Here is a 16,016-nt window from a genome sequence, read left to right as displayed (position 1 = left end):
ACTGAGAGGCTGGTCATGACTAGAATCAACTCCTGCCTAAGCAAGGACCTGGACCTGCAGTGGTTTGCATATCACCACAATATGCCAACAACGGATATAATCTTACTGGCTCTCTAATTGGATCACCTGGACAATAACAATGCCTACGTCACGTTGCTGCTTATTGACTGCAGTTCAGCATTCAATACAACCAAACCCTCAGTTCTAATCAACAAGCTTCAACATCTGGGCCTCTGTACCTCCTTCTGCAACTGGTTCCTTGACTCCTCACTGGGAGACCACATCCTGTACGGATCGGAAGTAACATCTCCTCCTCACTGACAGTCAACACTGGTGCATCTCAATGCTCAGCACACTGCTCTGATCTCTCTGAACCCACAACTGTGTGGCCAGGCATAACTCAACCAACATCTACAGATTTTCTGACAACACAACTATTGTTGGCAGAACTTCAGATGGTGATGAGAAGACATACAGGAGCGAGATAAATCATAGCACATGCCCTCTAATCCAGGCAGCATCCTGGTAAACCTCTCCTGCACCCTCTCCAAAGCCTTGTTATCCTTCCTATAATGGGGCGACCAGAACTGTAGGCAATACTCCAGATGTGACCTAACTTTGTGACTTTTGAACTCAATTCTTGACTAATAAAGGTAAGCGTGCCATATGCCTTCTAAACCATTCTCTCAACCTGTGTAGTCATATTCAGGGAGCTATGAACTTGGACTCGAACATCCCTGTGCTCTCAACACTGTTAAGTATTTCGGGTCCTGGACTTAACAGTGTACTCACTCTTTATGTTTGACCTGTCACGGTGCAACATCTCACATTTGGCCAGTTGAATACCATCTGCCATTTCTCTGCCCATATCTGCAACTTATCCATATCCCACTGTATTCTTTGCCAGTCCACTGCACTATCCACAACACCACCAATCTTCGTATCATCTGCAAACTTACTAACCCACCCATCTATATTTTCATCCAGGTCATTCGTACAGCAGAAGTCCTAGCACAGAACCCTGAGGAACACCACTGATCACAGATCTCCAGTCCTCTTGACCACTGTCCTCTGCTTTTTAAGGGCATGTTGGGTCTGACTCCAAACAGCCAATTCACCATTGATCCCATGCACCTGGATGAGCCTCCCATGAGGGACCTTGCCAAATTCCTTACTAAATTCCATGTGGATAGCATCCACAGCTCCACCTTCCTCAATCACCCTCGCCATTTTGTCAAAAACTCAATCAAGTTAGTAAGACACAACTTGCTCCGCACAAACTCATGCTGGCTCTTTCCTAATTTGGCCATGGTTTTCCAAATGCTCATAAATCCTACCCCTAAGAACTCTGTCCAGTATAACTCATTGGTCTATGCTTTCCAGAATTATCCCTGGTTCCCTTCTTGAATAATGGAACAACATTAGCTACTCGCCAGTCCTCCAGGACTTCACCCGTAGCTAGAGAGGACACTAAGGTAATGGTCAAGGCCCCAGCAGCAATCTCTTCACTAGCCTCTTGTAATAACTTGGGCTATGTTGAATCAGGCACTGGAGACTTATCCACCTTAACGCTCTTTTAAGAGACCCAACACTATCTCATTCTTTACTTTGTAATGCCCTAGCATACTTATACTTTCGGTAATGATCTCCTTATCCTCCATGTCCTTCTCCTTGGTAAATACTGATGTAGATCAGTACCAATTGGTACCAAATACATGGGTAGAAAAAGGAAGGAAGTCCTGAAGAGAGCATATGGGGAGTTCAGCAGAAAGCTGAAAAGCAGGACCTCCAGGGTAGTAATCTCTGGATTGCTGACTGTGCCACGCCCCAGTGAGGGTATGAATAGGATGATTTGGCAGGTACTCAAGTATTACTGCCACTTACCCGCAGGGTGGGGGGGGGAGCTTTGGGGTTCTAACATTTAACTGTTGTTCATTCTTTGGGGCACTCCTCTGTTTTTTGTGGATGGTTGCGATAAAAAGTATTTTAGGATGTATGTTGTATACATTTCTCCGACATTAAATGCACCTTTGAAACCTTTGAATACACAACACTCTTCCCTGCTTAGCTATAAAATCCAACTCATCATAGAATCCATTTCAACTTATATACATACAGTATATACACATCCTATATAATACAACTACTGTATAGACATCCACAGCATAGTCAAGTTTAAATTGTCCCATTCAGGACTAAAGATTTAATTGCTGTGGAGGCTTTCTTAATCTTGTGAGATAACATCTTTTGTAAAAAGAGGGGATCACACTGCTTGCCAGATGAAACTTGTGGCTGTGAAACAATCTCAGCTGTTGGCGTCTCCTCTGTGGTAGTTGTAGGAGTTAACTCTGGGACCGCAGGGAAAGGTTCTGACCACTCAGGACACCTTTCTTCTGGGTGTGTTGGTATCCCAAACAGTGCATGGCAGGCGTCACTGGATGATGTGAATCATAATGTGTGAGTACGGTGTCTGACATCACCGCTTCCTTTACCTTTTGTAAACCACCTCACACTGCTTTGTCCAATGTCATTTCTTCCTGATCTGTAGCAGAGTTCAAGGGGTAGAGCACAGTAGCCAAGTTTGGCAGGAACTTGCTTAAGTAATTGGCAAATCCTAAAAAGGACACAGCTATGACATGGCCTTGGGGCATCTACTGCTGCTTGAATTTTCTCAGCACTCTTGTGTAAATTTATGTGTCTATGGTGTGACCACAGTAAGTGATACTTGGTTAAAATAATTCACACTTGCTGCATTGTGCTCTGAACCCATAATCTTCTAATCTTTTTAACACTGTCTGGAGATTTTAGAGATGTTCCTTGTCGTCCATACTGGTAACACTGATGTCATCCAGGTAACAGTGAGTGCCTGGGCAGCCTTGCAGCACCTGGTCCACAGCTTTCTGTCAGAATGCAGGTGCAGATGCTACTCCAGAAATAAGCCCATTTTAGTGATAAAGTCCTTTGTGGGTGTTTATGGTGAGAAACACTTTGGACTCTTCTTCTGTCTCCATCTGCAAGTAGGTCTCTGCTAAGTCCACTTTGCTGAAGTGTTTCCTTCCAGAAAGGTTTGCAAAGATAACTTCTATCCTGGGCAGAGGGTTTTGATCTGCTTTCAGTACTGGGTTGATGGGGACCTTAAAATTGCCACAGGTACTGACAGACCCATTCTTCTTGACTACTGGACACTGGCATTGTCCATAGCCTCCACTCAACCTTGGAAAGAATTCCTTCAACTTCCATGTGATCTAACTCACTGGCTACTTTATCACAGATGGTACAACGAACCAGATGGGCTTAATGTGGCATTTTCATTTAACACTATTTTAGTTTTGATATGTTTTGAGTTTTCCAATGCCATCCTTGAACATTGCTGTGGCACCATCCGGTACCTTTCTTAATTCACTTTCAGTTTACTCTATTACAGGGGATGTGGCATAAAAATAGTGGATGGATCTCCAGTCAAGTTGTAGTCGTCTCAGGCAATTACACCCCACATTGCTGGCCCTCCTGGTTTTTACCACATACAAGCCCAATGTGGGTTGTTGGTGGTTCTATTTCACTTTTACAAATGTCATTTCCACAGGAGTTATCTTTTCTCCAGTATAAATTCTGAGCTGGCTATCAGCAGACTTCAGTTTAGTAGCTTAGTAACCTCATTTTCTGGAATGACTGAGACAGCTGAGCTAGTGTCCCATTCCATTGTAATTAATTTGCCATTCACTCCTGGTGCAAGCCATATTGCTTGTCTCTTGTTAGTTTTCACATTGTAAATCTCAAGTCTACTCAGTCCCAGTCCTGTGTCACTCTCATCATTATCAGATTTTAACAGCATGCAGATTAGTATGCTTATTAAAACTGCAATTGACTTTTTATCATTTTCTCTTCCCTGTGCAGTCCAATTATTTTGTCTTCCTGACATGCTCTTTGTGTGTGCCCTAGTCTGTTACATTTACTACGTTTCACCTTTAAACCTGCATTGGTCTGGTGTATGTGAGCCCCTGCCACAACAATTTGTTTAGCCAGGCCAGTTTCTGTTTAGATTTTACAGTTTTGTTCACTTTCATTCCCGATTGCAACTCAGTTGCATCTCTGTCTGCTGTTTCCATTGATACAGCTGTTTCAACTGTTCTTTTAAATATAAGTTGTGCTTCAGTTAGGAAGTGCTATTGAATGCTTTCTTGCAAGATTTTACAAACTAAACAGTCTGTCAGTGCATCATTAAGTCCATTACAGGACTGACAATGTTCAGACAATCCCTTCAATTTGAAATGGACTCCCCTTCTTTTTGATTTTGCTTATGAAACCTAATGCACTCTGCAGTCAACAGTAGTTTCTGTTCTAAATGTTCCTGCATTACTGGTTGGGTGCCAGTGACTAGTGGTGTTCCGCGGGGTCATTGTTGCAACCACTTCTTTTTAAGCTGTATTATCAGTGATTTAGATGTTGGAATAGATGGCTTCATTGTCAGGTTTGCAGATGATACAAAGATTGGTGGAGGGGCGGATAGTGTTGAGGAAATAGGTAGGCTACAGAAGGACTTAGATAGATTAGGAGAATAGGCAACAAAGTGGCAAATGAAATGCATGTTGGAAAATGCATAGGCATGCACTTCGGTAGAAGAAATAAATGTGCAGACTATTTTCTAAGTGGGGAGAAAATCCAAAAATCTGAGATGCAAAGGGACTTGGGAGTCCCTGTGCAGAACACCCTAAAGATTAACTTGCAGATTGAGTCGGTGGTGAGGAAGGCAAATGCAATGTTAGCATTCATTTCAAGAAGTCTAGGATTTAAGAGCAGGAATGTGATGCTGAGGATTTATTAGGAACTGGTGAGGCCTCACCTTGAGTACTGTGAACAGTTTTGGGCTCCTTATCTAAGAAAAGGTGTGCTGGCATTGGAGAGGATTGAGAGGAGGTTCACAAGGATGATTCCAGGAATGAAAGGGTTATCATATGAGGAACGTTTGATAGCTCTGAGTCTGTACTCACTGGAATTCAGAAGGATGAGGAGGGATCTCATTGAAACCTTTTGAATGTTGAAAGGCCTAGACAGAGTAGATGTTTCCCATGGTAGGGGATTCTAGGACAAGGGGGCACAGCCTCAAGAGAGAGGGACGTCCATTTAAAACAGTGATGTGGAGAAGTTTTTTTAGCCAGAGGGTGGTGAACGTGTGGAATTTATTACCACAATAGGCTGACCCCTGTTAACATTAATGGATCTGGGGTTGAGAGGGTGAACAGCTTTAAGTTCCTTGGCTTACACATCACCGAGGATCTCACATGGTCTGTACATAGACTGTGCGGTGAAAAAAGCACAACAGCGCCTTTTTCACCACAGAAAGTTGAAGGAGTTTGGTATGGCCCCCACCAATTCTAAGAACTTTCTATAGGGGCACGGCTGAGAGCATCCTGACTGGCTGCAGCACTGCCTGGTATGGGAACTGTAATTCCCTCAATCGCAGGGCTCTGTAGAGAGTGGTGCGGACAGCCCAGCGCATCTGTAAATGTGATCTTCCCACTATTCAGGACACTTACAGAGACAGGTGTGTGAAAAGGGCCCGAAGGATCATTGGAGACCCCAACCACAAATTGTTCCAGCTGTTACCATCCGGGAAACGGTACTGCAACATTAAAGCCAACAGGCTCCAGGACAGATTCTTCCACCAGGCCATCAGACTGATTAATTCACACTGGTACAATTGTATTTCTATGCTATATTAACTGTCCTGTTGTACATACTATTTATTACAAATTACTATAAATTGCACATTTAGATGAAGATGTAACATAAAGATTTTTACTCATGTATATGAAGGATGCAAGATATAGTCAATTCAATTCAATTCAAGGCAGCTGTGGAGGTCAGGTCATTGGGTGTATTTAAGGAGGAGCTTGATAGGTTCTTGATTGGACACAGCATCAAAGTTTACAGGGAGAAGGCCGGGGAGTGGAACTGAGTGGGGGAGAGAAAGGATCAGCCATAATTAAGTGGTGAAGAAGACTTGATGGGCCAAATAGCCTAATTCTGCTCCTATGTCTTATGGTCTATTACTTTCACGATATCAGCAAAGCTCATTTTGGCTGGTTTGGTTAAAGCAGATCAACTTCTAAGCAAACCGTATGCCTTTAAATCCAATGCACTTAGTAAAATTGTCACTTGTTTCTCATTGGCTATTTTATTTGCTTTAAAATGCTGCTTAATTCACAGTGTACGATACCTAGTTGTCTTTTGTGCAATTAAATGTGTCAGTCTTTCTGATGTATTTCTGCTATTTCTGCTTTTTTTAATGATTATTATCACTGTTCATGCACCCATGAATTTCTCCGTTTCTGCCTTTTTAAAAATTTGATCATCTCACTGCACTTCTTTTAAAACTCGAAAGTCTCACTGCACCTTTTTTTTAAACTCGAACCTCTTACTGCACTCCAACAGGTAGGTCATCACAGGTTCGTTTTAAAAGTTCCTCCTCACCACTGTTATGTTTTGTAACTGCAAAACATAAGAACTAATTGAAAGAAAAACAAGGGAACCAGGAATGCGAGTCTAACTTTGTTTTTTTACTTTAAGTGAGATGGGCACGTGTGACGTGGTGGTGTGATGACGTATGCCATTCACATACTTTTACATATAACCTGTAATGCATTATGTAAACAATAAAGAATGCTTAATCAAACAATATATTTACAATATTACTCAAATATTACTGAAATATTAAATACACAACAGGAAACTCTAGGACCAGAATGCACAGCCTCAGAATTGAGGGACGTCAATTTAGGATGGAGATGAGAAGAATCTTCTTTAGACAGAGGGTGGTGAATCTGTGGAATTCATTGCCACAGACAGCTGTGCATGCCGAGTTATTGGGTATATTTTAGGCAGACGTTGATAGCCTCTTGATTAATCAGGGCATCAAAGGTTACAGGGAGAAGGTAGGAGAATAGCGGAGAGGGATATTAAATCAGTCATGATGGCACACTTGTTGGGCTGAATGGCCGGATTCTGCTCTTCTGTCTTATGGTAAAGTATTCATTAAGGATCTCAGCCACATTCTCCCCATCCAGGTAGATGTCCCCCCCTTTATCCATGAGTGGTTCTACCCTCTCCCTAATTATCTTCTTGCTCCTGTTGTATGTATAAAATGCCTTGGGATTCTCTTTAATCCTATTTGCCATGGCCCCTCCTGGCTTTCGTAATTCCCTCCTTGAGTTTTTTATAATCCTCAAGGTCTCTGTTTGATTCTAGATTCCTAAGATTTACCTTGCTCTCTATCTTTTCTGAAGTATCGAATCCCCGAAACATTAATCGCACATTCCGGTCCCTCTCTCAACCAAGTCTCTGTAATGGCCACATCATCATTCCATGCACTGATCCATGCTCTAAGTTTATTGCCTTTACCCATAATACTCCTAGCATTAAGATACACACACACTTCAAACTATCTGTCTCATCTTATCTATTACTTTGCTCCTGCCTATTTTTACTGGCCCTGACATCTACCTTCATTTCCATCCCTCCACTTTCTGACGTGGTGCTCTGATTCCCATCCTCCCTTGTCAAACTAGTAGCATTAATGAACCTCCCGAATTCTGCTCATCTGTACTCTCCTGAGAATATCCATCAGGCATTTTGAGGAACTCAACTACTGTCATATTCTGATTAAAATGTGTGACACATAGACTGCCACCTCTGATTAAAAATTCACTCTGAAGTAGCGGTAAATTATTTGGGGTTGCAGCTTGTGAAATGGGGTGCTGTGGGGGGACAGCTGCCAATAGCAAAGGCTTGTGCGTTGCAAGATCCGTTTCCTCCCTCCGGAGAATTAAAAGACTGAACGAGCAGGGAGGAATGGCACAGGGGTTTTAACCTTCCTTTCATTGTGTGCCCAGAACATGCTGAACAGGCGGTCCTTCAGCGATGTGTTACCGGAGTCACCTAAGTCAGCACGGAAAAAAGAAGAAGCACGCCAGGCCGAGTTTGTCCGAGTGGGTCAGGTAAGTTATCACCGAACGGCAAAGGATTCTATCAGAAACCTGGAATGACAGGGGTATTTAACGCAGAGGTGAGGTGCCAGAGGATTGGAAGATAGCTAATGTTGTTCCATGATGAGAGTGTGGTACGAGCTGGCTGATTTCAACATTTATGAGAGGTTTGAATATGTACATTGATGTGAGGGGAATAGAGGGCTATGGTCCAGCTGCAGGTCGATGCATGGACACAGTAATAAAAAACAAGGAAATCTGCAGATGCTGGGAATCTAAAACAACGCACACAAACTGCTTACTCTTTTCCATAGATGCTGCCTGTGCTGCTGAGTTCCTCCAGCATTTTCAGCGTGTTGCTAGGCAAAATAGTAGTTTGCCAAGGGCTAGAGGGGCTGAAAGTGCTCTACGACTACAGCTCAAAATGGCTGCTCTCCCTTTCCTTATCGAGCTCAAGCCTCTTTGCACTTTGTCTGCATTCTGACAGCGCGGCGTCACTTGACTTCAACGAGAGGCATTTTAACGAGTCTCTTAATGAATGCACTGAGCAAACTACGCAGAGCCCACCTGACAGCGCAAAGTCTGTCTTTCTCTCTCCCCTTCATTATCCTTGGCTAAAGGTCATGTGATAGGCAACGGCTGCCCGATGGAGCGGCAATCATATTAAGATGGTGCTCAGCTGAATTATTTCTCTCCAGACACAGACGGACAACCCCTTCTATCTGAAATGTTAAAAGCATGGCATATACAAAATGGAGCATTGATTACCGATGATATTTGCATCTTCTCTCAGGGGAGAATATGCTGAACTTTCAAGTATGCAGGTAATGCAGTTCAGTGAAATGGTGATTTTTCGCAATTTCCGCATGATATTCAGCCCATCAAGCAAATGCCAGCTCTCAGGATGATCCCACCCCCCCCCCCACCACCACCAATCAAATTTGTTTATTTATTACACGCACCTCGTAATATACAGTGAAATGTGTCATTTGCATTAATAACGGTAGCGTAGCAGTTAGCACACCGCTTTACAGCGCCAGTCATCACCGATCGGGATACAATCCCACCGCTCTCTGTCAAGAGTTTGGGCGTTCTCCCCGTGTCCACGTGGCTTTCCTCTGGGTGCGTTGGTTTCCTCCCACATCCCAGAAATGTATGGTTAGTGTTGGTAAGTTTAGTGCAGGACGGGCCGTCCCCAGGCTTCCATTCAAGTTCAGGTTCAAAAGGGGCACCGGATGGAATTAAGTCACTGCTTCACGCTTCATTGGCCTGGGGGAAGGCTGCGGCTACGGAAATCTAATAGCCAGATCTCCCTACTTTCAGTGGGAGTGACGGCAGCAGGCAGTTGTCTCCTGGACCCTTTCGTAATGTCAAGTCCAAATTCTCAAGGGCTGGGTCGCTTGGTTAACCAGTTCCCCGGACCGCAGGTCCAGATGGACATTAACAAAAATGAGGGAGCAATTGACAGAGGCGATCGGTGTGAAATCATTTCTCAATGTAACATAGAACAGTATAGCATGGGAACAGAGCCTTCGGTACATGATGTTGTGCAAACTAATTAAGCTAATGACACAAAATTCCTTCAACCTGCAGATAGTCCGTACCCCTCCTTTTTCATACCCCTCCACTCTCTGCACATCCACGAGCCTACCTAAGAGCCGCTTGAATCGCTCTAATGTATCTTGCTACACATCACCCCGAAAGCAGATTCTAGGCATCCACCGCTTCCTGTGTGGAATAAAAAACTGCCCTGCACATCTCCTCCAAATCTTCAATTTCATTGTAACATTCAAGGTGATTGTTGATACCTTCAAATTCCTCAATCTTCCTAACTTGTTGAAGTAGTGAAATCATTTCATTTTCATTCCCGCCCATTTCTGGCATGTCCAAGCCTGAATGCTTGAAACTGCAGTGAGCAAAACAATTCTGAATTCTCTTACTGCTTATTACTTAACAACTATCAGTGATGAAAATCACTGCTTTTTGAACACAAATACATTTAACCGATGCCATTTAAAAACTGTTCACTCAAAACTAGTGTAGTATCTTATGGCCATACAGGTACACATGCCTGATGCTAGTTAACCTCCTGTCCCAATTAAGTGACGTAGTGTCTCCACCAAATGGAAGGAATCTTGGCAATTTGGGGGCCATGCTAGCGTAACAGTTTGTGCAACGCTATTATAGCTCGGGGCGTTCCAGAGATCAGAGTTCAATTCCGGAGATGTTCTTTAAGGAGTCTTTATGGAGCGTGTGGGTTTTCCTCGGGTGCTCCAGTTTCCACCCACAGTTCAAAAACAGACCAGGTTGGTTAATTGGCCATTGAAAATTGTCCCATGATTGGTTAGGGTTAATCGGGGCTGCTGGGTGGGGCGGCGTGGCTCGAAAATGGCCTACTCTGTGCTGTATCATTAAATAAATAAATATTTTCTTGATTAGTTTTTGTTCTTTAGGGGTGTCCCAAATAAGTGGCTGCCCCAATTAACCGGAATCCACCGCATCTGTAAATAATAGAATGTCTTCAGTGGACAAATCCCACTGGGAAATGCACCTGTTCTGTTGTGAATTGTCGACATTCGCCATCGTTCTGAATGCCGATGGGCTCAGAGCTTTGTCCCAAGTTTCTTGAAACGAGGGTCTAGCAGACCAGCTGACAAATTCCAGGTGGTGATGTCAAAGTCAAGTTTATTGTCATCTGTACAGGTACATGTATGCACAAGTGCAGTAGCATCACAGGAAAGACGTACGTGAATTAACAATATTATACAAAGATCACAATTAGAACAAAAATAAGCAAATCCATTCTGGTACGAAGTGGTCATAGTGTTGCTATTCTGATGTAGTAGTTAAGGTTGTGCAGGTTGGTTCGAGAGCTGAAGGCTGAAAGGAAGTAGTTGTTCTTGAACCTGGTGATGTGGGACTTCAGGTTTCTGTATGTCTGGCCAGATGGTAGTGGTCTCTGCACTCTACCCCTGCACAGACTGGCTGTAATCCCTTAGCACTTGCATGGAGGGGGGTAGGATTTGCTCCCAAATCCTGGGCTGGATTTGACCCAATGCATGGCTTGTTAGATGAGAATTATTAATCAAGGAGGTAATGTAGGCAGAAGGTTACATCATATTTTTAATATTGCTTATAGTTGTCATGAGCATAATTATTTTTAAAAAGTGTTTTTAACCATTTCACATGTTTATATTTAAATTTAAGAAAAACTTTTGTAATAGATACAGTTTCTTCAGTATTTTGTGCATGGGGAGAACTACTACATAAACACAAGAGATTCTGCAGAAGCTGTAACAGTTGAGGAACACACGCAGTGTGCTGGAAAAACTCAGCAAGTCGGGCAGCACCTATAGAGGGGAATAAACGGTCAACTTTTCGGGACGAGACCCTTCATCAGGACTCGTGTAGAGTCTTGGCCAGAAGTGTGGACTGTTTATTGCCCTCCGTAGGTGTTGCCTGACTTGCTGAGATCCTCCAGCATTTTATGTGTCTCAGTCTGACTCAGCCATGTTGCCCAGGGTCGTGAGCCAGTGCAGAATCCACTGGCCATGTCCAGGTCCCTGTCCACCAATAAGGTCGAGCCTGCAGGTCCAAACTGAGTGACAATTGGCCTGATGTATATATATGATATGCTCATCCACGGCCTCCTCTACTGTCATGATGAGGCCACGTTCGGGTTGGAAAAACAACACCTTATGTTGCATCTGGGTAGCCTCCAGTCAGATAACAGGAACATCGATTTCTCCAACTTCTGGTAATCCCCCCCCCCCCCACATTCACCATTCCCCATCTCCTTTTCCCTCTCTCACCTCATCTCCTGTCTGCCCATCACCTCCCTCTGGTGCTCCTCTCCTCAACCCCCTTCTCTTTCTCCCATGGCCTTCTGTCCTCTCCTATCAGACTCCCCCTTCTCCAGCCCTGTATCTCTTCCACCGATCAACTTCCCAGCTCTTTACTTCACCCCCTCCCCCTCCCGGTTTCTGTCACCTTGTGTTTGTCTCTCCTCTCTCCCCACCTTGAAATCCACTCCTCATCTTTTTTCTCCCGTCCTGCTGAAGGGTCTCGACCCGAAACGTTGACTGTACTCATTTCCATGGATGCTGCCTGGCCTGCTGAGTTCCTCCAGCATTTTGTGTGTGTGTGTTGATTCCCTCACCATGCACGGCTGTTTTACAATTTAGACTCTTTCTTTCAGGCCCTCAAGCTGAAAACTATCGTGAGAGGCGACGCCCCGACCAGCTTGGTGACAACAGGCTTGTACAGGAAGGAGGTGAGTGTATTACCGACCGCCCGTCTTCCTCCGTAAACGTTTGAGTGGATGATGTCACTACAGAGCCGTGGTTCCAGCAGTGTCTGAGGACTTCCCTCCGTGTCTGAAATACAGTGGGGTGTCCGTGATGGGCAGAGGGGAGAGTAGGACTGCTGCAGGACTAGAGTCTGGCTTCACTACATTGCCGGCCTTCTCCTCCTCCCACCTGTCATCCTTGTTCATGGCTGTTATCAGACTCTTGAACGGAATTCTCACACACCAAAAGGTGTGTCCTTGTTCTTGTGATCTACCTCGTGAGACAGATGGTAGCTGTTGGTGTGATTGAGTCAGTTACTAAGAAAGAAAATTCTACAGAAGCCGTCAAGGCTGTCGGTAAAGTATGAAACAAGAAGTGAGTATCGCCCAGGTCACCAGGATTGAGCAAACCCCAGAACGTTTCACTTTATTTGCCTACCTGCACTGAACTTTTCTCTGTAACTGTAACACAATAATTAACATCATATTAGAGAAACAAAGGTTACTGCACATGCTGCACGAAGGGACTCGTTCCAAAATATCGACTGTATATTTCCCTGTATAGGTGCTGCCTCACCTGCTGAGTCAGACAGCAACTATTTCAGAATCAGAATCAGGTTTAAAGTCATTGGCATATGTAATGAAATTTGTTGTTTTGTGGCAGCAGTACAGTGCAATACATATTAATAAAAAATATAAATTACAGTTATATGTAAAAGATAAGTAGATAGTGCAAAAAGAGAGGGAAAATTGAAAATACTAAAGCTGTGTTCATTGGTCTGTGGTCCACTCAGAAATTTGATGGTGGAGGGGAAGAAGCTGTTCCTGAATCACTGAGTGTGTGTCTTCAGGCTCCTGTACCTCCTCCCTGAGGATAACAATTAGAAGAGGGCATGTCCTGGGTGATGGGGTCTTTAATAATAGATGCCACCTTTTGAAGATGTCCTCATTGCTGGGGAGGCCAGTACCCATGATGGAGTTGCTGAGTTTTTGTGAGTGAGTTCAATGTTACCCTGTCCTGAGGATTTTGACTGACCAGTTGAGTTCTTCCAGCATTTTCTGTATGTGTTACTATATTCTGCATTCTGTTTTTCTTCCTACTTATCTCAGTGTGATGACGTTCAGATAATTTGTTTGGATGGCACACAAATGTAAGCTTTTTATTCTATCCCGGTACATGTGACAACAATGAACCAATTCTAATTCCAATACCACATGATGATATCAGGAATAGCAAAGCCGCACTGATTTGTCCATTTCTGGAAATTTAGACCCCATGTTAAGAAACTGAACTACCCAGAAATGATCACCAAAGCAGTGTGGTTCTGACGAGAAATACATTAATCTCTTCCGTGTAGAATGAGTATTTTGCATATCGTATCCTGGACAATCGGAATCCTGGCGTGATACAGCCCAGAAACAGACCCTTTGGCCCATCGAGTATGTGCTGATGATCACATACCAACTTTACCAGAACTCTTTTCATCATGTTTTACTCTCCCCACACACCCATCAATTTTTCCCAGATTCCACCTCTCATCTACCTACCAGGGGAAATTTATAGTGGCCGGTTAACTTCTGAACCTGCATGCCTTTGGAATGTGGGAGGAAACTGGATCGCAATAGGGAGGAGGTGGAAACTATGTGGGCAGCTCCCGAAGCCAGGATTGAACTTGGGTCCCTGGAGTTGTGAGGCAATGCCTTTACTGGCTATGTCACTGTGCTACCAAAGATAGATTTGCTCTCTTTGTCACAAGTACCTTGATCTCAAGGTAGTGTAAAATATATATACTTCAATAAAAAAAATGCACTTTAAACTTTGAAACATAAGGTGACATACGTTCTTTACAACATCGGCCAACGCGGGCTGAGGATGTGTTGGGGCTGCCCTGCTAAGGCAGCTGGATTTACCTTGCAACACACACAAAACACTGGAGGAACTCAGCAGGTCAGGCAGCATCTATGGAAATGAACAGTTAACGTGTTGAGCCAAGACCCTTCTTGTGTCCTTTGCTCCTTCTGCCCTCTTTACAATTTGCTTTCTTGCCATCTTTGTAAGACCATAAGACTTAGGAGCAGAATTAGATCATTTGACCCATCAAGTCTGCTCGGCCATTCCATCATAGCTCATTTATTTTCCCGCTCAACCCCATTTTCCAGCCCTCTCCCCATAACCTTTGACACCCTTACTAATCAAGAACCAATCAAACTCTGCTTTAAGTTCACTCGATGACTTGCCCTGCACAGCCATCTTTGGTGCTGAATTCCACAGATCCCCCACCCTCTGGCTAAAGAAATTCCCCCTCCCCCCATCTCTGTTCTGAAGGGACCTCCTTGTATTCTGATACTGTGTCCTCTGGTCCTAGACTCTCCCACTATTGGAAGCATCCTCTCCATGTCCACTCTGTTGGGGCCTTTCAATTGGGTAGGTCTCATTGAGATATGCTGAAATGTATCCAATATCTTGCATTAGAATCTCAGAGAGAACACTCTATGCAAGAGACCGGAATCTGGAACAATAAGTAATCTGCTGGAGTGTCTCAGCAGGTGAAGCAACATCTGATGGGGGTAAAGATCTGTTGCCCTGCTGAACTCCTCCTGCAGATAGTTTGTTGTTTATTATTATGCTATAAGCAGGCGTCAATTACACTGGTGCCCAAGAAGAGCGTGCTGACCTGCCTCAGTGACTATCGTCCAGAAGCACTTACATAAACTGTGATGAAGTACTTTGAGAGTTTGGTGATGAAACATATCAACTCCTGCCTGAGGAGCAACTGGGATCCACTCCAGCTTGCCTACTGGCACAACAGGTCAACAGTAGATGCCATTTCATTGGCTCTTCACTCAACCCTGGAACATCTGGACAGTAAAGATGCCTACATCAGGATGCTCTTCATTGACAACAGCTCAGCACTCAATACTATCACCCCCTCAAAACTAATCAATAAGCTTCAAGACCTTGGCCTTAATACCTTCTTGTGCAATTGGATCGTCGATTTCCTCACTTGCAAGCTCCAGTTAATTTGGATTGGCAACAACATCTCCTCCACAATCTCCATCAGCACAGGTGCACCACAAGGCTGTGTGTTTAGGCCCCTGCTCTACTCACTTTATACTTATGACTGTGAGGCTAAATGTTGCTCCAATGCCATATTTAAATTTGCTGATGACACCACTGTCACTGGTCGAATCAAATTGGTGACGTATAAAGATAGAGGAGGGAGATTGAAAATCAGGATGAGTGGCGTCACAGCAACAACCTGTCACTCAATGTCAGCAAGACAAAGCAGCTAATTATTGACTTCAAGAGGAGGAAACTGGAGGTCCATGAACTAGACCTCATTCGAGGATCAGAGAGCTCATTCGAGGATCAGAGAGCATCAGCAACTTCAAGTTTCTTGGTTTTATCATTTCAGGGGAGTTGTCCTGGGATAGCATGTAAATGCAATTACAAAGGAAGTACAGCAACACCTCTACTAACTTAGAAGTTTGCAAATATCCGGCACGATATCTAAAGCTTTGACAAACCCAGCGGAGAGTATATTGACTGGTTGCATTGTGTCCTGGTATGGAGACACTAATGCCTTTGACAGAAAAGCCTACTAAAAGTAGTGAATACAGCCCAGTCCATTGTGGGAAAAGCCCTCCCCACTATTGAACACATTTACAAGGAACGTTGTCCCAGGAGAGCAGCATCCATCAGCAGGGATCCCCACTATCCAGGACATACTTTCTTCTCGTTGCAT

At 44.0% G+C, this 16,016-nt stretch overlaps 1 protein-coding gene across 3 annotated transcripts in view; it reads left to right on the top strand.

Moving 5' to 3' along the window:
* Window positions 1-16,016, top strand: part of garnl3 (GTPase activating Rap/RanGAP domain like 3) — a 488,036-nt gene that overhangs the window by 371,247 nt on the left and 100,773 nt on the right. For all 3 annotated transcript variants that reach the window (XM_063073433.1, XM_063073432.1, XM_063073434.1), the window contains 2 exons: window positions 7,890-7,994; window positions 12,181-12,255. In XM_063073433.1, coding sequence (XP_062929503.1) covers window positions 7,890-7,994; window positions 12,181-12,255 — 180 coding nt within the window. The remainder of the gene's footprint in view (window positions 1-7,889; window positions 7,995-12,180; window positions 12,256-16,016) is intronic.

Source organism: Mobula hypostoma, chromosome 21 (genome assembly GCF_963921235.1).
Source record: "Mobula hypostoma chromosome 21, sMobHyp1.1, whole genome shotgun sequence".
NCBI lineage: Eukaryota > Metazoa > Chordata > Chondrichthyes > Myliobatiformes > Myliobatidae > Mobula > Mobula hypostoma.
The sequence above is the reverse complement of the archived record's forward strand: the minus strand, read 5'-3'. Positions and strand labels throughout refer to the sequence as shown.